Below are 21572 nucleotides of genomic sequence, written 5' to 3'. Positions count from 1 at the left end.
ATCAAATACTTGGAGAAAGAACATTTATATCTCAATTTTACATTCCTCAATTATATATTGTATTGGCAGGGCAACAAGTAGGCAGGCAGCTTGCCTGGCCAGTGCTTGTGCTGTTCTGGCTTCATGCTTCAGAGCTGTCAGGCTGGCACTTTTCACCACTAAATACAGCTCTAAATTAAAGACAAATGAAAATAGAAATTTTACTTCAGAGCTTGATCGTGTTGTTTTGTTCAATCCTTTTATTTGTTCAGTTGTCAAGGAAGAGCCCCCTCCCTTGGTAGGAGCATCCATCGACTTATAAGCCTGTGCATTATGAGAGCATCTTTGTGTATATTTATGTATGAGATATTACAGTTGCTGTTTTAAAGATATTCATCTCTGTAGTACATAAAACCTTTGGCAGTAAAATTGTAAATCCATGCAATGGGGTGTTAAGCACACAAATCCAATTAAATCCTTCAAACAGCTTTGAAAGCCTTCCCAGAGGGTACAGAAATGGTTATTTGTGATTCTCTTGAACTGCCTTTTATGGCAGCTTGCTGAGAGTGTCTGTGACAAGTAGTCTTCTGGGGCTTTAGTGGTGCAAGTGGTAGATTTTTTAAACAAGCAACTTAAGACTTGGTTTTACTCTTTTAACAGATCCTACACAAATGGGAGGCCTGAGTATGCTGCTTCTAGCTGGGGAACATGCACTTACTGCACAAGAGGTAAGGAGCTCTCTTCTCTCCCTTAAACACAAGCTGTCAGTTTAAAAGGCTTTTATTTGACCAGTGGGGAAGGAAGGTTAGGACGCATCTTCAGGTAACCTCAGCTGGGAATGAAGTGTGTCTTGTATCCCAACAGTGAATGTAGAGGTTGGGCACAGTTCAGTATTAACTCTGCTGATACTTGATCACACCAGTCAAGCCTGCCCCGTGAAGAGACATTGTCAGAGGTAGAAGGGTTGAAATACAGTGACTGTGTTAACAAACAGGTGGTTTGCAAGCTTTTTTGGGCAAGGATTTTATATGCTTGTGCAATGCCTCACATAACTGTGGCCTTGGCACTAACAGATAAATAAATAATTTCCTACAAAGTCAGGATCACTGTATATGCATTCTGAAACCATGCAAGTGCTAACCGGTAATTGAAGTATTGCAGTCTACTCCTGTTCACTAAACCCTTAAGTCTGAAAAGAAGTTTGTAGTTCAGTTGCCATCACAAACATGTTTTACATTTTTACAAAGGAGTCTAGTAAGTGTTTGTGCATATCTCCAGTAGTGCAGAGATCTCTGGTCTTTCTTTAGATTGATTATTAATATCATCTGTTTTATAGGCAAGCTTTGAAAATTGTTGTAAAGGTGGGTTCTTTGTTGAGTATAATAAATAGTCACTGCCATAAATCTCTAGCTCTAGGAGAAAGCTCTCTTCTTGTTGTTGTTATTGGAAGGAAAAGCAATAATTAACTTAATCTATATGTGTAGTGCATTTGAGATGCATTGTTCCTGTAATGCCTAGACTCTTCAATGCTGTGCACACCAGTTTCAGCCATGGAAGTTTTTGTGGTGTGTGGGTACTGGCCTTCTGTGCTGCAGCGTGAAAATAAGGAACACTAATGCAAAGTGGACAGAAAAGTGAAAAGAAATACATTATTTTGTGCTAAAATTTTACTGTCCTATATTTCTCAAACTTGTGATCTCTCAGCTTGGAGCATAGAAGCTGCTTTTATATGCTGTTACACTTAAGTGTGAGGGAAGGTATATTGTAGTCACTGATACTACATTTCTTTAAAAAAGATCTTTGCTATGACCTTGAGAGCTGAGGTGTCTTGATTTTACAAATGCCTCAAGTAGTATGATTTCAGATGGCAGTGTAGGAATTATAAATCTGCATGTAGGTTGAGACACATCAAAAAGCAGGTTGTGTCATTGTTTTAGTACATGGAAGTTCTTTGAATCAAAACTTCATAATTTTGAGCAGAAGACATGCTTCCCATGTGCCTACATAATCCCCATTTTTTCTGATAGAAGTGTGCAATATGACCTGTGATTAAATATTCACTCTATGTATAAACTACACTCTACTCTTCTGGGCCTGTAGTCTTCTTTTGAAACCTGACCCTCCACATCAAAGAAGCAAGCTGTATAATCTGTTTTCCCCATAAATGCAGAGCAAAATAATTGTCATGAATACAGCCCAGACAAAACTAGTTGGGGGATTTTTTGGCTGTTGTTAAAATCATGATGGGCCATAACTTAGCCCATACTTACTAGTGAGTTACCATATTTTAATTGTCCTACCCTATCTGACAAGTGGTTAAGGGACAGAGCACTTTTCCAGGAAACTGCACATCTGTGATTATTTTTGAGGGTCTCCTTTGTAAAATACCTCTTCCAGATCCATCAGGGTGATTGGTATTCTAAAAGGGATCCAAATGAACAAAGTTCAGTGCTCCTCATCGCATGTTAGCAGGAGTTAGTCTCCAGCTGTGTGTCCAGGTGCTGGGAGACTTTCTCACTTTCTTTTGTGTAGCAGCCCTAGTGTGTCTTTCATTTTTTCTTTATTTTCTTATGTTTCAGTGGTGAATGGATACAGAACAAATATTTCTTAGGCATGTGTTTCCCAAATGCAGTAATGATCCTAAACGTATTTAGAGTTGAATAACTGGGCAGCTCTTCAGTCTTTCCACCCTTGGGCACAGGAGATGTAAGACAGTCATCTTTGCATGCTTTTAGGAGAATTTATGGTTGGATTTCAATGCTTATGGTCTCACACTTAAACCAAGATCTGGGAGGTTAGAACATGCTAGGAGGTAGTATGACAGGCTCAGAAAACAGCTCGAGAATTCATTGTAGAGTTAGGAAGCTGCATTCCTCTTCAGTGGAGAGGAGTCGGTTGTGTTGCATTAGAGTTGGTATCCTCTTGGGGAGAGAATTACGGTGTACTAACGTGACTGCTGAGGTATGGTTAGTGAAGAGGTTCAGAAATTGGCTTTATTGTGGAGAATGTATGTATTGTTTTTATATGCATGTAAGTATATAAATACGTGTTGTACATCTGAAGCCTCGGCATTTCTATTTTTAAAAAAAGGACACACTGTCATTTTTTAAGGAATGCTCTAAATTATACCATGTAGTCTGCATTATCATTAAAGTGTGTGAGTACACTTAAAATGCATGTACACATATGTGGTTCTTAAACTGGGGGTCTGCCAGACACAGGATTACCTGTCAGCATGCAGATTGACTGCTGTGCATATGTATGATTATGCAGGCTTGGGTGGCCTTGTAAGCATAGGTCTTATATAGCCTTACAATCTTAAAGTTGTTAGTGGAGGGGAGGGCAGCACTGGCACAGATTTGCTCAGCGCTTGAGAGGATGAAGGCCATTGTACTTAGAAGTCTGCTAATCCCAATGAAACGTATTCAACACCTGCTGATGTTCTGCCAAGTGTATGCTAAAGAAATGGATAGGGGTTTTTCAAGTGAGGTGTTTAATCTTCAAGTTGTCAGAAGCCCAGATGTCAGGTAACCAAGTGACCTGCCAGCAGGAGGATGGGAAGAGGCACAACAGTGATATTTACAGAATTGTTTTGAGACTTCAGTTGCGATCTCTGTATGTTGCCAGTATGTTTCTATTTTTGCAAATTTTTGCAATAGACTAGAGAGTTTCTTTTCTGATAACAGAATTCAGTGTGGGGAGGTGACTGATTTCTAGACAGCAGCTGGAGTTACTAAGCAGATTGTCAGGAGAAGCTACAGACCTTACAGGTAGTCAGCAAAAGTCTTGGCTGTGCAATTCCCCCTGCATTTTGGATGCTTTCATCAGTTACACAAGACAGTGGTGTATGAGCATATTTTATTGAACACCCGAGCAGATATGCCGGACGGATCTGCTCCAGCTGCTGTGGTTGTGGCCAGGCAAAGCCTGGTCCTTGCCACAGGTTGATGGCAGCAAGGCTGAAGCTGGGTGAGCAGCGCTCCTTGCTTGCCCGTTTGCCTCGCTGCACATCTCCCTTACTTGTCCGTCAGGCCCTTTCCTTGCCTTACAGCAGCACCTAGTGGACTCTGTGTAGGTTAGTGCCCAGAAATCCCGAAATCTGTAGCGTCATCCAAAGCCTGCCTATCTAGCAGCACTGACGCCTCGCACTAGTCAGAGTGAGGCTGTCCCAGGGGTTTTCTGCCACCCTTGTTCGGTGTGATTGTTTTAGAGCAGGTTATAGTAACCCACAGGCAAAGGAAGGCCACAGAGGTATTATCCTTGTGGTTTCCTTCTTTTTGAGAACAAAGTCTTGGCATGTCATACAGGGTCTGTGCAAAGTGTGAATCAGAAGTGAAAAATCTCTCAGTGCAGCTTGAGGGAAGATTGGGAGGAGGAAAGAGGAGAAGAAATGGGATGTTGAGGACATTTTATTAGAGCAGGAAATTAGATGTATAAAATGGCACTATATGTGCATCTGTTCCCCTGCTTTGATCAGGTTCAACTTGGCAAAGGTTAGAAGTCCTGGAGATAATAAGTTTCCCACAGGTCAAGAATGTTTGGGGAGCAGCAGAGTAGAAGACACAAGCTTAAATTAGTGCTCTGTCAAGTAAAGGCAACAGCATTAACTTTTTAAAGAGCAGCAGGAGTTGATAGGAAAAGCATAGTGGTTCCAACCACAGAATCTCCACTGAGTTACTGAGCACCAGCAATCTGTCCTCTGCACACAAAACTGTAGAAAACTGGGCTTCACGCCTCCCTCAGCAAGTGGTTCTTGTACTGCCAGGTGTACAAGCTGTGCCCAGCCCCCAGCACATGCCCTCCAAGGCAGCAAGAAGGCTCATCCTGAGTGTCTGACAGCGCTTGTGTTGTGGGGGCTGAGCCGGGATAGCCCCTCTTGGAAGGGCATTGCCACTCCAGCATGGTGCTCTGGGGCTCAGTGGCTCAATGGCTCTGAACTCAGAGCTGCTTTGTGCCTTGCCAGCTCAGGCTTGTGCTGACACAACCATGTGGATGTGGCCCTAGATCGGCAAGGGAGCTGGCAAGCTGCCATCTCGTTCTGGCAGGTGGGCAGAGTTCAGGTATGCACAGCCCTGATTTGGGGGCAGGGAGCTTCCACATGGCGTCTCTAAGCAAAGCAGTGCCCTTTTCTGTGCTGCATTGGAAATGCTCCACTTACAAACTTCTTCAGTAGACACTGCAAACTAAGCTGTATAAGGCAGCTGGTTGAACTGCAGAAAATTTAAGTTAGATGGGAAACCAAGTCCAAATTTTGGTTATTCCTTTAAGAATCCCACCGGTGCGGTGGCCTAAAATAACTAAATGAGTGCTCAGACATGCAAGCAGCAACCTCAGATACTCTGCATTTCTTCAGAGTCCCAGACCTTCAGAGATGGGTCACTCAACAGCAGCAAGATGCTTTTCCCGTACAGTCCAGAATACTGCTGAGGCACAGACATCTTAAACAGACTGTGGAGAAACAAGATGAAAGTCAGTAATAAACATTACATCAATGAAAACAGTAGCACAACCTAGGCAAAAAAACGCAAAAGATAGACATTAAAAATACATTCTTTGTGGCCCTTTGGGTTGCTGTACTCCCATGGCCCACTGATAAAACATCCTGCTCAGTGTCTAATAAATTCAGGGGAAAATACAGATTGCAGGAGTCACTGTTGCTGCTCAGTTTTATGGCACGGAAGAAACAAGTTTGTTTGTGTATGTAAGCAAATTGTCATGTTCCCCTTGGCCTATGGGTTGCTACACTTGGATTTAGTGTTTCCAGGAGAGCATGGGTGGCAGATTCCTGAAACCAAATGCTGCTGTTCCTATTGCAGTGCTTCAGGATCTCAGACAAACCAGCAGCAGGGCAAGCTGCACATGCTGGAGGCCTGTGTGTGTTGTGGGGCTTTGTGCTTACTAACAACAGGTGCAGTCAGTAGCTAAATATTAGGTGTGCTTTCACCAATAAAAGCTGTTGATATACTTGTTTAGGTAATGTATAAGAAAAAGCCCCACGTTTATTTTTGAATCTTTTAAATAAACTGAAATTTCAAGGGGAAAAAAGTTGTTGGGGAAAAAATTTCCATCCGGTTACTTCCTCTAAAATCTTACAAATCCTCCTTCCTTTTTTTCTGTTTCTGACTAGCCATGTTACATACCTTATTTTATACTAACAGTACCCCAGTTTCCTAGGAGTGACACATGTAAATCTTTTACACTCAAATGTGACACTTAATGAATGTATCATATTTGATAGAATTCCTTTACAGAATAATGCTTGATTAGCACATTTCTGGCTAATAAGAATACCATGGGTAAGATCTGTGTTAATTCAAATAAGGCTTTTGGTTTTGAACAATCACTTATTTGTATTTTGTTTTCAGGTATAATGACTTTCTTGCACTGGTCTCAAAAGCACCCCTAAAATGTATGTTTAGGTACATGTTTTGAGAAACTTTAGGCTTGTGCTACCCTTATCTACTCATTTTCATGCTGTTACGATTGGAGATTATTTTTCTAGTAAGTATTCCTGTCAGCAACTGTCTCAAAATTTCTTTTAACCTTCTAAGTAATCTTACTCAGAATGATTGCACAAAATACAGACACAGCAGTGTTGACAGCATCACTGAGACTAGATACTTATATGCATAGTCCAGTATAATCCGTTGAGTATTCTGTTGCATAAAGCTATTCTGACAAGTTCAGAATTATAAAAGGAGAAAAAAAAAAACCCTGGTATTTTTGTGGTCTTTCTTCTAAGACAGTTTTCAAATGCATTAAAATGGGTACTAAACTGTGTTTTCATCTATAAATATGATTTAATTTTTCCAGGACTCTGAGATATTAGCTTGTCCTTCTTCTCTTAAATGGTTTGTTTTGCTCACTGTTTTTAGCTTGAGAGAACCACCTTTGAGGTCTTACTCTGCACACTCCTTTTTTCAGGTTTCCTCCAGTACTTGCCAGTCTGATGCAGCTAATTCTACAGAAGCCTGTCAGAAGTCGTCATTGTTTCAGTTCGCAGAGGTGAGTTTCTTTAAAAAAGATTTTCTTTCCAAGTGTTTCCTTTTAAGAAGCATCTGATGTCTGGCTGAAAGAAAAATCAAATGTCTTTAACTAAAATTGATACTTTTATTCGTTCCCTCATTTTTGGGTTTATGCTGTTGAATCATTTATCAGTTTGGTCAGACTTGAAGTGCAGGAGAGTGTGTTTAGGACCATGGTGGAAACCTAAGTGCAATAATGGAGCTGTGGTTTAAGCTGTAATTTGGAGATATGTCATTCCTGCACTTAGTTTTAAACTAGAGCCTTATTAACTAAGGTTTTAATGTGTATTTGGATGTTACATTATGTTTCTAATCTGCTGTGGCTGCTTTGTCAAAAATAATTGTAGTTCTTAAATTTCCAAAATTTTCTTCTATAACCGCCAAACAGCTCCATGCAACTGTGCTTTAACTCTGCAATGTACAATACTTTTGTCAACATACTCCAGTTATTGCCAGAAGTGCAACTGTGGTGTGTGTTGTTGTTCTTTTCTTTGAAGTATACGGTTTCATCCAAGTCTTAATGGGTTTCATTGATATAAAATGATAAAAATGAGATTGCAAGGAACTCTGGCCCTCTGCAAGCATCACTTGTTTGTTGGTATTGTTCCAACTTCCGAAATAGTCATAATAATGACACAGAAATATTTAGTTGTATAGACATTGATTTTACAGGACACTGGGTAATTTTTAAGTAAGTGTATATGGAAAAAAATTTTGTCATAGTGGCAGTTATTTATTACCTGTATTCACACCAGCTGTGAATCTGACTTGTGTGTCTTTAATACCCATTGCCTTGTGCACCCTCATATTCCACCTTAAAACATCATCACTTCTGGAGCAGATACACTGCAATCCTAGCACACAGAAAATGGGACCTTTTTTTCAGTTAGTTTGTTTTAACATCAGTGCATAAGCTCTTGAGTTGCAACTTAAGATCCGAGTCCTTCAAATGTATTAGAAATAAATTGGAGCACTAATTCTTTATTTCTGATGAAAGTTAATGGCCAGAGTGAAGTAGATAACCTGTAATTAGGCTCTAAAACAGCCTGCTGGCTTTTCTTGTTACGAAGAGGAAATGCCTGGTGTGCCAGCAATGAAAAGGAATACTTAGAGGCTTTTTAGAATTGGTTAATTCCAGTATCACTTATGACACGTCTGTGGTAATGACTCAACGTCCATCTTCCCGTATTTCTGAGATGCTTCTGTGCGCTTACGCTGTCAGTAGAGCAATGTCTTATATTGTATAGTTCCTCCTGATAATGGTCTGTTTCTTGAATTTCACTGCTGAATCTTTTAAAGTGTAAGACAAATACCAGCTCGCCTAATTGTTTCAGTTCGTTTTACAGTGCTGAAGGAGGGAAGTACCAGACCCATGTGATAGTAGGCAGGAACTGTGTGCTGCCAGATATGCCCTTGCTAAGGGCTTCTGACCTCTGGCTTTTCCTTACCCATTGAAGAAAAATTTCAGTGGGCACTGCTAAAACATGTGGTTTAGAAGTAGCTTACTGATGATCAGTAATTAGAAATGCAAATTAGCTAGTCTTATTTTTCAAGGATGTTAAACAGCCTGTAGTAAGGGTGCACCTAACCAGCGAATGGTAGGTATGTGTGTCAGTGGCAAAATAATTGGTACTTGGAGTGAAGTTTAACATTAATCAGGGGTGTCATTTGCAACAAAACTAATTGACACAAGTTAAACAGTATGAAATACAGCTACCTTAGTGTCTGGGATAGATCTGGTATCTCAAAATGCCTGCACACATTGTATTGCTGTCCACACTTACCTTCTGTGCTAAGCAGCAATTTGTGCTCTATCATCACCACCATCCTGCAGTCTCAGGTCTTCCACTGTACTGTGAAATACAATACAGTGTTAAGTGTTCGTTGCTAACCCTTCTTTGACATATCAGCAGGCAAATTAAAGCCATTCAAAAAAAACCTGTTTTGTTGATCCTAGGAAAGATTTTCCTTGAGAAAAATAATTCAAGATTACCATTTCACAGATCACTTGTTTATGTGTTTCCTGGAAAGCAGATACTGTTTGTTCTAAGGGTGTGTTGGGACTCGTTTGCATACTCTGGGGTACCAGGAGTCTGTTTATGACAGATTATAAATTTAGCATGTTGAAGTGTGATACTGAAACTGAAGAGTTAGGTAATACAAGCATAATTGTTTTCCTGACAGATCTCTTCAAACACATCACAGCCTGGAGTCCTGGGGGCAGTAAAACAAACGGAGGAGTCTGCATTGTTTCAGTTTGCTGAGGTATAATGGCTGAATGTGGTGGGGGGAGGATGGGAGGAAGCATGGAACCGGTAAGAGTTGTCACTGAATGGCTAAGCACCCTGTCTTATCAGGGATTCCCATCTGGAGATGTGTATCTTCATGACAGCATTGTGTTAGGAAACCCACGGGGTGAGCAATCAGTGATTGGATGAGATGTTGGCCAGTTCTACCAGCTGTAGCATATATGAGGTACTGAACTTGTGAACACTATTGAGCCTTCCATACCCAAAGGATCACTGCAGACTGATTATGCAAATGGCCTTTTAATTTACGTCTAGGAAAACAACAATTAAAAGACATTCTGAAATGCCACTGTGCACTGCCTGTGGAAGAGGCTGCAGCAGTGCAGAATGCTGACTGCCCTAGGGGCAGGAATCATTTGAAGAATCCTTGCAGGTCAAAGGAAGCTTATCACAACAGCTACAAGGATATTTAACAGCATCGTTAGGTGGTGACTTATCAAACCTATCAGTTACCCATAAGTATGTAACCTGTCTGCCTTCCTCCACATATTGAAGATTTGGAGTTCATTAAATGCTGCTTTTAAGAATTTCTTCTCCCATGTGATGAATGAGCGTGCCTCTGTGAATTGATTTTCTACACAATATACCTTTCTTGCCCATTTGGGGGAGTCTGATACTGCTTTGCACAATCAGCTATGCCACAGGTGCATTTTGTGTGTGTCTGAAAAGGCTGGGATTGGAGCTGGTGCTATCGCAGAGAAGCATAATGGGATTAAAAGATACCCTCTTTGTTATTCTGGGTGTTTACAGAGGTTTGGCTACATACCTCACACTTCGTTCTGTTAAATTTTGAGCTAGTTGTCTACTGTGTGTTTTTAGCTTGGCTAGAATGGGCCTTGGTGTTTTCCTTAGGAGGGCCAAGGAAGAAAAATCAATTTACTGATTCTGGTGCCAGAAAATATCTGACTACAAACACCCCTATAAAAGATACAGTAGAGTTAATATCACTAATCATGAAAGTGTTTTTATATGTACCACATTTTTGAAAGTTAGAAGTTAATTTGCAAAGTTCTTTTGAGAAAATAAGTAGAATTGAGCAGGATAAAACTATGTGCTGGAGCCAGACTTTTAAACCAAGTTAAAATATACAAACTGGGGAACGTTTCTTGTTAATTTTATTGCAAAGTACTGGAATAATACTGCAAGTGAATCTGCTAACTTAGTGTAAAAAATCTCAGTCATTCTGGATATCTGTAGAGTTGAACAGAGCACATATTGCATCCTAGTACAACATTCTTAAATTGTCACATAAAACCCAGTTTAGCCATACTCAGAATTTCACAGAACCTAAAATCACTTCCTCTTCTAGTTGAACAAACAAAATGACAAACCTGAAAATTGTCATACGGATGTGACAGTGCATTGAGTTGCATTCCACTATGCTGAGTGAGCTCATTTGGCACATTGGAGTGCACATATGAATCATCAAATGTTAGGCAGAAGAGGTGCTTAGAAAGTTAATTAGGATTTGCTGAGGACAGTTTTAGAGTCAGGGTTAATCTCCTTTTATTGCAAAAATATTTAAATGTGTGTGCAGTCTGGAGGGGTTGGTTTTGTTCTGGGGCTGGAAATAGGAGACAAATCTGGAAAAGAGGGGGAAAAAACCCCAAAATTTAAAAATCCCACCTTACTGGCCATGGTTATTCTTCCTGTGAAACCTTAATGACAGTGATGAACATCGTTTGTCTATAACAGTAGAGAAATGGCATTTTTCTGAGCTTACAGCCTGATGATTTAATTTAGGTTGTACAGGGGAAAGTATTGAGCACGTTACAGAACCTCTTTAAGCTTTCTCCTCTGCTATTAAAGCTGCTTGTGCTCTTTCAGCTATAAGGGCTTTCATTTGCACAGGCTGTCTTTGTCAAATTTGGCAAATGTCCTATTCCTTTACTGTGCCACTTGCTGCGTCCTGTCTATATGAACACGTTACTGCATTTAGAGAGCTAAATTATGGCAAGCAATTTGCAGTGGGCTGCTGTCAGCAATGTACAGTGCTACAAAAGAAAAAAGAGAGGGAGAGAAAGTAGTTATTTTACCAGTAGCCAAGTAGACCTGTGAAGAAATGTGAAGTGTGCTCTGGTCTTATGTGCCTGGAGACTTCTGGCAGCCATCCCAGCTCAGTTTTGGTTCTGGCTGGGTGTTCCTCATATGTTGCCTTTCTCTTCACCGCCTTTGCAGCAGGGTGAGTAAGAGTGCCTCTTTGTGAAGACAGCGATCCCATTGAGTAGGTTTGTCATTTAAAACAGACACCTTTACCCCAGGAGTACAAGTGCCCTGTCACTCAGAAGCAGCTCGTTATGTGTAGCGTAGCATGGGATTTTTTTGTCCTTACAGCCTCAGTTAGTCTTTCATCGGGTTGTATATCCCAAGTGCTCTAGTTGTCAATTAAAGCTGCTCAGGATATGGCTAATGAGGCCTGCCCAGTGACTTGCCACAACAGATGATGAAAATCCTGGGAGCAAGACCTCCTTTGGTCCTGTGGGTGCGCAGGCAAGTGCCTTGGAGGTCTTCAAAGATGATGTGATGTCCTCATAAGAGTTTTTTGAAATTTGGGCTGTTGTCAAGTTACGCTTTTGGCTGCTCTGACCTTGCAAGTACTTGGCCGTACTTTTGTCTTTCTCATTTGAACCTTTATGGAAAGGCATTCTGTAGGCTGTGATTTCTGAGCAGTGGGCCATGTTCCTTAGGGCAGTGGCTGTTTGCAGGCTGTCTGCTCACAGGGGCTGGTTGCTGTCCCCTTCCTTGCCATGAGAGGGAAGCAGAGCAGATGGGACCCCTTTGTCTCTTGGTCTTACTGCATGTGTGTTTGGCAAACTTGAACAGATTATGGTGATTGCTTCCTTGAGAGGAAAGAAGAGTGCCTCTTGGATTTACTTACCTAAACTCTTACTCATTATTAAAGAAAAGGCTTCTGGGGTATGGAAGCAAAAGAATTGCTAGTTCAACCATCTTAAAAATAAAACAAATCCAAAACCACCAAACTCTGCTTTCAGCAGCTTTTCTAAATTTTTTTCTCTTGGTGATTTGATTAACAAAAACGCCAAAACCAGTCACGTGCAGTAGGCAACAAGGGGGAATTTTTTTGCTAGTCCAGCATGCTGTTACCATTTAAGGAAAAAAAAAAAAAGCATGCCTGAGGATGATTTTGTCCCTGCTGCATTCTCACCTACTCACTTTGAGAAGGTTTGCTCTCTGTTTATTTCTGTGCAGAACAGGAAGTTTGAATCCAAAACTTGTGGTCAAAATGCCTTGAAATTGGGAGTGTAAGAACTAGTGAGTGTTTTGTCTTCCAGCTTTCCCATTTGTAAAGCTGTAATCTTCCCAGGTAAAGACAAAGGTACTTGCTGTTTACCCACATACTGAAATTATTAAATGTTTGTGTTGAAATGAAATGCCTGTTCTAGGAGGAAGATGAAAAAGTTAGTACCATGCTTCTTTTGCAAACTGAAATGTAATAAGGTAGCTAAAATCCCACCTGTATTTTAATAAAAGATCCTAATGATCCTCCAGTTAAACCTCTGCATAAGTAAGGGGCTGTTTGTGGCTGTAGTACTGAAGGTTCTGATTATTCTAATTAAGGCTAGAAGATGTTCTTAAGACAGGGAATGGGATCTGTAATCTCACTGAGAGCTGATTGATCAGCCATTCTTTCCTTCTGATACTTGGCCAGCAACTTCATCAGAATGAGTTACACATTTGTGTCGCTTGCTGTTTGTTTTCTTAACTCTTAAAATATTTTTTTTCTGATGTGAAATGTTAGCTTTCTCTCTTTCTACTAGTACTACAAAGATCTCACATTTTATTAGGAGCACCTATTGTCTTGTCAGAATTCCTTTACTCTTTCCTCACTTTGTGCATCAGGAGGCAAGATACGCCTGTATGTTCTCAAGTTATAATTCAGGTTGTGGGGGTGTTTTTCTATCCTTTTTCTGCCATTCATAATGTGCTGAAAAAAAATCATTGAGATGAACATTTGTTGTGATAGAAAGATAAAAATGTTGAGACCATCTTCCTGCAAAATGCAGTGTACAAGATCACTTAGTCAAGTGGGGTCCTGAGCAGGTTCACTGAACTGTCTCAAAGCAAAACTAGGATGTTGAAATACTTTAGTTTAATATTAAAAATTATTATTAGTGCACATTTGAGTATTTTAAATAGCTTTAAGTGAAATGGATGTCCTGGATTTTGGTGGAGGGGGATGTGGTGGGGAGTGTAATAAATTGTTTGACAGGTAATTGAAAGGTAAATTCTTCAGATAACCTAGTTCAAAAGAAAGCATTAAATACAAGGAGAAGGGCAAACATGATGATTTTTGCATCTGAAAGATCATAGAACCATAGAATGGTTTGACTTGGAAGGGACCTTAAAGCTCATCTCATTCCAACCCCTCTGCCATGGGCAGGGACACCTTCCACTCGATGAGTTTTCTCAAAGCCCCATCCAGCCTGTCCCTGAACACTTCCAGGGCTGGGGCATCTCTGGGCCACCTGTTCCAGTGCCTCACCACCCTTTGAGTTAAGAGTTTTTCTTAATACCTGCCATAAAACTGCCCGCTTTCAGCTTAAACCATTGCCCTTGTCTTGTCGCTACCTGCCCAATCATGGTCCTTGGTGTGGTTTTTTTTTTTTTTTTTTTGTGGTGAGGGAGATACCACAGGAACACTGGTGATTTTGCCCCAAGACTTTTCAAAGCTTCCAGGTCGAATACTACCATGTAATGCCATGCCAAAAAAAAAAAATCATAGAAATAATAATCCTTGCATTTCTGAATTCATAGTGCTGCACTGGGAAGCAGGTCTGAAAAAATTTGGCTGTAAAGGCAATTCCCTAAAGTGGTAATGGTAGTTACTTACTCATCACAGGTGCTGGCACACCAGCAGCTCTTTGGGAGGCTAGATTTGATCTCCAAACATATTTCCTTTTATAACTAAAGAAAGTGAAACAAGAACTGCCTGTGAGGACAGATGGTCCTCTTCTATATCTAATTAATGAGAAATATTGCCCAGGCTTTTCTTAATTTTATTTAACCTTAACAACTAATAGTGCGTATTTTTAAGCAAAGGTATGATTTGTTCACTTGGTCATACAAAACAGACATAAAACACACGGCATGATAGAATATTAGCTGTGGACAGTACAACATAGAGTATCCATGAGCATAATTTAAGGAAAGAATGCTGTATTTGCTTGTAGTCTCCTGTTTTCTACGTATCTGTTAAGTGTTTCTTGGGTGGGGTTGCCTATCTGAAGAAGGGCCTTTTGCCAGAAAGAACTAAAAGTAACTGATTTAACTAATCCCTTATTTTCCATTCTTTTTCTCCCTTCCTTTCTGTCTTTCCTGTGTGCCACTGAAATATTTTCTCCTCTGTTCATTTGTAACCTAGATCTCATCAAATACTTCCCAGTTGCCAAGTCCTGAGCCAGTAAAGCACTGTGGGAAGTCGGCACTCTTCCAGTTGGCAGAGGTAAAGTTATACTCAGTAGTATCACAAGGGGAAGATGTGTATAACTTTCCCACCAAAACAGTATGAATTGTTTAAGGTTTGCTCTAGTATCAAATTTGGTATTTCCAGAAACACAGATTAGTAAATAATGTAATATCAAGAAAAGTAGGCAGTGGCTGTGGTCCCAGGGACCTAGTCTTTTAAACACTTGTGAATGTGCATATTTTCTTGAAGACAGCACAGAAAGTTACACTTCTTTTTAGGAAAATTAGCTTTATAACTATAATAAAAACAGTGCTCAGGACAATAGCAAAGACAGGAGATAACAGTATTCTTCTTAATGAGGAGCTGGACACCAGGATTTGAAAAATAAAGCTTTCATTATAATGATTGGAAGGAGCATTGCTTAATCAGGGACTGAGAATAGGAAAAGTAGACTTTGAGGTCATCAGGAATCTATATGAAGAGTTGGAAGTTGATGCAGTATATTAAATTCTGAAATTGGCAGCTGTCAGCAGTAATCAAGAATGCTGGGTCACGTTTCCCCAAAGTCTTAGAAATTTTCTGTGAGTCTTAAATACAACCTTGTAGAGGTCTCCTCTTCGATATGGATGATTCACTCAAAAATCTTTGAGGTTTGATGTGCAAATACTATTCTTTGTGATGATTCAAAGAGGAAGATACATGCTGTATTCCAGATAAATAAGGGACTATGCTAGCACATTACTTCTACACTTTTTTTGCTTGGTTATTGTTGTGGTGTTTTAGATTTTTATTTCAAATTCACATCCTATTTCAGTAAGGAAAATGGTTCTCTGTATCCTGTGTATTTGCAGCCAGCCCTATATGCTTGCTGGTGAGGTCAGTCCCTCTCAGGAAAAAGGCAGAGACTGGAAGCACTGAAATGAAAATATTTCATGTCTTGTTCTATGGATACTCTTGCAAGACTGTGGCTTTATAGGAACTTACATGAGTGGAAGAAAATCTGCCTTACTGTACAGGCAGTCTCTGGCAGTGGTAGAGTTTGTGGCTCTGTGCTCTATTGCCAGCAGCGCCTGTGCAAGGGTGATTACACCTAACTGTGATCAGTGATCCATAAGGTTATTTGGCTGTTGCAGCTCTGGGACAGCAGAAGGGTATGTAGTGTTTACTCAGGGACACCAGAAGTTTTTAACATGGCCTCTAACAGGACAGCAGCAGTCTGAGTAGTGCTGTTCTGGAGTAAGGCTGTTGCCGAGTGCAGCCTGAGTTTTAGAAGTCAGCATTAGAAGTTGTGATGTGTCTGTGAAGCTTGTGAAGCCCTAATTTAGTGGAAGGACAGATGCTTGTCCACAGGAGTGCACAGTTTGTACTGCAGGTGGCAGAAAAAGTGAAGCTAAGTCTGGCAGCATGACATTGGATCTTGGACAGGTTCTGTAATTTCTCAGTGATTGCTTGGATGGATTCTTGCAAGCCTAATTTAATCCACAAAATGGACATTAAAGGCTCTGATTCAAAGAGGGAAAAACACAGCAGATGTGCTAAGTACATCCTCCATGTCTCTAGGTCTTGTAGCACATCAGTGCTTATTGATTTTTTTCTTCTTTTTTTCCCCAGTTTTGGAGAACTCTAATTTTGTATTGCGGTTGGATAAATTGTATGTGGGAGATTCAGCTTAAGTTTTCAGATAGCAGTTCAGGATCTGGTTTGGAGCATCCCAAATAAACCATGTTCATAATCACCTCGAGGGTGTCTTAGGTTTGCAAATGGATTTGGCAGAGAGCTGTGCTATGCTGCTGTAACTCCCAAGCTGCAGATGCTGTGCGCAGCAGGGGATTGGACTACTGTTTCCATGCTGCTGGCATGGCAAGCGTCTGGTGCATGGGAGCCTGTCTTCTTCATCATACCACACTGCTCTGCTCTTCCTTCATCTCTTTGCTATGTGGATTAACCAATTTTATCTTCTTCCCCCCCCCCCCCCTTCCCTATCCCTTCGTTTTTGATATTTCACAGTATTTCACAGATGGTGATCAAAATAAAATGCAGAAGGGGGGTTAAATTATTTTCTAAAAATTCTGAGGATTTCTATGTTTCTGCGAATGGTTGGAGCAGCCACTCTGCATTCTGAAGCCTGGGAGGCTGTTGGTGTTCAGCTCTGCTGAGTCTCTTGCTCTGTCTTTAGCCTTTAGTGCGGAGGCATGAGAGTGAAGGGAGGCAGTGCGGGGGTGCAGCATCACCTCACTGAGGCAAGGAGGCCACAGCACTAACAGCACTCGGCTGTAGGCAGCATGTGGAGGCTTGAGCTCTAATGGTCAAAGCTTGGGAGATGCTGTGAAGAGCTGCACCTTCCAGGAGATGTAGAGACAGTGTTGTTTTTTGTTTATTTCTTTTACGGCAGTGATAGGCCAAATTCTGCGGTCAACTTTGTTAGGCCTGTGTCAGTTGAGAGCAATGAAAACTGAGTTTGTGGGGATAGGGAGAGCCAAAAGGGTGTAAATACTTTACTTAGTTCCCCAGTCTCTTATAACATGACTTTCTTATGGAGGCTAAAGAAGGAGGTATAAAAAACCCACAAGCCTGGTCAGAGATGATGGGATATGTTGTTAAAAATAGACCATTTTCTTCATACTAGTGGCCAATCCTGATGCTTGAAATTTGTTTAGAAAAATGCAAGGTGCATTTCTTTGCACCTAGCTCAAAACTGATACAAAACACTCTAAAGTACTGAAGAGTATCAAGGCCTGATACTGGAAAATGATTCTGGAGGATAATCATCTACACGCTTGCATGACAGCCTCCTTTTACTCTGAGGAGTACTAAAGATTACCAAAGACTTGAGGGGTCCTACTTAGCTTTGGGTTCATAGCATCTCTTTTATATGGGTCCTCTAGGACATCAACAGGCAATGCCATAGCCTGAAAGGAATAGCCTCCTTAACCTATGATAACTAAATAAAATAATCAAATTTTGGAATCCAATGTCCTACTGAGCCTTCAAAAACACCACCAGCTTGGTTGCATGCTGATGTAAATTGTTGCTTAGCTGCTGGGGTCTGTTCTGTGTGAGAGAGCACGTGCTTCAGTTCATCCTGATCTTCAAAGGGAGTCCTGACAAGAAAAACCCCAAATCTTCAGGAATCTTTTAGTGTACAGTGGTGTTACCCACCAGAGTAGTGTTGGAGCAGGCTTTTATTTATACCAGTGTGTACAGGTCTGCACTTCTTTTTCAATGTATAATCTTAGGAAAGAATTTTGGGAAGGTGGGGGGAAACAATCCATTCAAAAGCTGTATCATAAACATAAAAGAATTGGTACTGATAAAAGAATGCTTTTTTTGTGTTGGTTTTTGTCTTCATAGATTTCTTCGAGTACATCCCGTTCAGGGCCTTCCGATTTAACGAAACAGTGTGGAACATCAGCATTATTTCAGCTGGCAGAGGTAATACTAAAACACTGGTGACTAATTGCTCCAGGTGCAGTGGGGTGGAGAAGTTAATGCTGTTAATGCCAAAGTCTGAAAGGCAGAACGGTGCTACAGTTATTATTACACTGCTGCTTATAGAACCATCAGTTATCATGGCTCAGATGCCACAAGTCAAGATTTCCCCGGACTAACCATCAACTTAGAGGTTTCTAAGTGGCTCAGAAGTACCACCAGTTCCTGGCAGCAAAGGGACTTTGCAATTGAACTTGATTCAGTTTCTTGGTTTAGGCTTTGAGGTTTTAGAGTTTGGCTGAGGGGCACAAATAGTTGAGAGAGAGGGCTGGATTACTGTGTTACTCAAATTTGAGCATTGCCATAACAAATTCATGTTAATGGTCAGGAGCTACTAACAGGTCAGTAACTTCTATAGAAATTCTACTATGATACTCAGCAGATCTTCCTTCTGGGAACAGTTAAAACCAATGGCATTGTATTGAAATTTTGCATTTATTTTGTTTCTAAACACTTTTTTTTTTAAGCTTTCCCAATCTTGAAGATTGTTTAATTACAAGTTTATTTAGCGCTCACAAGACAGAAGTCACTTTTTTTGTAGCCACGTCTATAGCTCTGTACTATTGGCTATTGCAGAGGAAGTGTATAAAAGGAAAAAAATAATCCATTGGCTAGAGGGACGTATGTTGAATTGACAAAATATTAGTCCAGTGAGTTCCATTTTAAAGATTGATCTTTAGCTTTTGAAAATCACAGGCTGTGCTTAACATTGCAGTGTAATAAAAAAGTCACAGAAGTACCTTTGTACCAAGAACCCACGTCAGCAGAGTTGTGGAGTTCTGCTTTACCTAGTCTAACCTGCTTCCTAATAGATACTGTGTCTTGCCCAAGCTCTGGTGCTTTACAGTGCTCAGTCCAGCTTGTCCTGAACCACATCAGTAATTTCTACCCTGTGCAGCAAGAATTTTGGAAACCTTCTACAAAAACATTCTAATCATTGGTGTTACGCTCTTACATAAATTGTTATGTGAGAGACTTTTTTAGTTTGCAAGGAAAAAAAGCCTTGTCAGGCTGAGAAATCTAAAATGGACCCAAAGAGAACCCAGTGGTCTGCGGGAGGTACATCCATACTGACCACATGGCCTGTGGGCTGAGCTGCAGGAACCTTCTGATGTCTGGTTCAAAGCAAGCCTCTTCCATCTGGTTTTGCTCCAGGTGACTGGTTGACATTTGTTCTAAAAACAAAACAGCACTGGGAATTCAGCTTGGGGGCTTTGAGAGGGGACAGTAAGAACACAGCATGTCTTGCCAAGGGCAGCTGGTTGGTGCCATGAAGGACTACCTTCTGTAGAGGTGTAAGCATGGCTTACAGGTGATCCAAAACAGAGAATCTCCCAAGTCAGTGCTGCAGGAACATGGCAGTTTGAGGACCTTCTGACAGCTCTTTTTTTGAATAACGATGTTCCTCAGATAGTGTAAGGATTTTGGTTTCCATTAGTGTTATCTCCAGGAGGAGATAACCATGGCAACCACTGCTGCTTTGCAGTTCTTTGCAAAATAAGTCTGTGACAGGAGAAGAAAGATTTGGAAGGCTTTTGTACTACCTTCCAAATTATTTCTTACATTCAAGTAAAAGAAAATGATCTCAGTTAGTGGGGTTCAGTAAACGTTTTTTCTCTCCCTCCTTCAAGGCCATTTGGAAAATGGAGAAAGGAATTGTCTTAGGGACATTTGAAAGTTGAAAGGGGAATGGATGTGAGATTTCAAGTAGCATGTCTGTGGCAATAGTCAGAGATAACTCTGTTCTGTTGCATTTAGGATATTCCGAAAATCTGTCTAGCAGTAGGTTTCCAGATTATATAAAGACACTTTAAGGAAACACCACTGAGATCAGTTGGAGTCTTTTTCTATTAGAGGAATAGAACCCCACCAGTGCTATTCTAGCACTTAGCCCTCATCCCATTGCATTGGTTTCAGCAGGGCTTCAGCCTGTTTTTCAGTACTGTCCTGTAGCACAGTTTGCTTTCCTAAACTAAAATGCCAGAGAGATTGATTCCCTGTTTAATGCTCCTGTTAGTATAAGTAAGTATTGTTGACAGCTGATGTTTGTTTCATGGGACTGTTTTTAAACTTACTTTAGATGTGCCTTGCTTCAGAAGGAGTAAAAGTGAAAGAACCTGGGAAAACAAAAGTGGAAACACTGGAAGATGAGGGAGGGGAAGTTTCAGAGGACATGGAAGTAGAACTGGAGAAAACAACAGTGAAGGACTCCAGTAAAGTAGAACAATCAGAGATAGAGAAAATGCAAAACCTGGATGAAACAAAAGCTGAGGAATCAGAAACTGCAAAATGCAGAGATTTTACTAGTCTTGCAATGGAAAACAGTCCTTTTGAGAGAAAGGATAACACAAAGGATCACTTGTGCCGTTCTCCAGAGCTTTTCATGGGTGACATGACTATCCTTGGGCTAAAGCCGGAAAAGATAAAGAAGAAAAAGAAAAAAAATAAGTTGGACCGGCACACAAATGAAAAATCCACCCCCAAGAAGTCTTGTAAAAAGAGGCAGTCCTCTGAGTCGGACATTGAAAGCGTAATGTACACAATTGAAGCTGTGGCCAAGGGGGACTGGGGTGCTGAGAGACTTGCGGATACTCCCCGCAAAAAAACCCGCCCTGTCTCAAATGTGAAGGGAAGCGTGTTGGATACAAAATCACCAAAGAAAAAAGTGAAATCGAAAGAGAAGAAGGCATCAAAGGAGAAACTGATGGAGACCACCAAAGAATCAAAGCCTCCCGATTTCCTTAGTATTGGAGCCAGGAAGGAAGTTCCATGTGAGACTTCTGATAATGTTAAAGTGGAACCACTGACCCCAACAGAGGAGGTGGTACCCCAAAGCTTACCAGAACAGGTCAAAACTGAGGACAGTGACTGTGTAAAAAAGATAGAAACCTGTGGCTCCAGGAAATCGGAGAGATCTTGCAAAGGTGCTCTTTATAAAACTCTGGTGTCAGAGGGCATGCTCACATCTCTGCGTGCTAACGTGGACAGAGGTGGGTGGCTTTGAGTGTTTTGTTTACAGCAGGAACTGCAAAAGCCTTCCTGGGGTGGGAGGAAAAACAAAAGTCCATGTTTAAGCTGGAGTTTGAGCAGTGTGTGATGGGAATGTTGTTCCTGGCCAACCGAGATGTTAGGGACAGGTGGAGTGGACTCTGTGTTCCAGGGCAGGTCTTTTGAAGTCTTGTGATCTGTGTTCCTGCTTACCTCACAGACTCTTAAATGCTCTATTTTTGTCTTTCATGATTTGAGTTTTAACTTCTTGACTGAAGGCTTTGTTGTTTAATTTGTCAGCCTGCTGATAGATGTGTGCAGGACTTGTGATGTATGTAACCCCAAACAATTACC

General features: G+C 40.9%; 1 protein-coding gene across 6 annotated transcripts in view; it reads left to right on the top strand.

Moving 5' to 3' along the window:
• BBX (BBX high mobility group box domain containing) overlaps nucleotides 1-21572 on the top strand; it is a 140598-nt gene that overhangs the window by 90823 nt on the left and 28203 nt on the right. For 5 of the 6 annotated variants that reach the window (XM_082277967.1, XM_082277965.1, XM_082277963.1 and 2 more), the window contains 6 exons: nucleotides 640-707; nucleotides 6904-6984; nucleotides 9189-9269; nucleotides 14697-14777; nucleotides 18093-18173; nucleotides 20311-21220. In XM_082277967.1, coding sequence (XP_082134093.1) covers nucleotides 640-707; nucleotides 6904-6984; nucleotides 9189-9269; nucleotides 14697-14777; nucleotides 18093-18173; nucleotides 20311-21220 — 1302 coding nt within the window. The remainder of the gene's footprint in view (nucleotides 1-639; nucleotides 708-6903; nucleotides 6985-9188; nucleotides 9270-14696; nucleotides 14778-18092; nucleotides 18174-20310; nucleotides 21221-21572) is intronic. The other variant, XM_082277966.1, reaches the window with a different exon arrangement.

Source organism: Coloeus monedula, assembly GCF_965178545.1.
Source record: "Coloeus monedula genome assembly, chromosome: 3".
Taxonomy (NCBI): Eukaryota; Metazoa; Chordata; class Aves; order Passeriformes; family Corvidae; genus Coloeus; species Coloeus monedula.
This window is presented reverse-complemented; position numbering and strand designations above follow the sequence as displayed.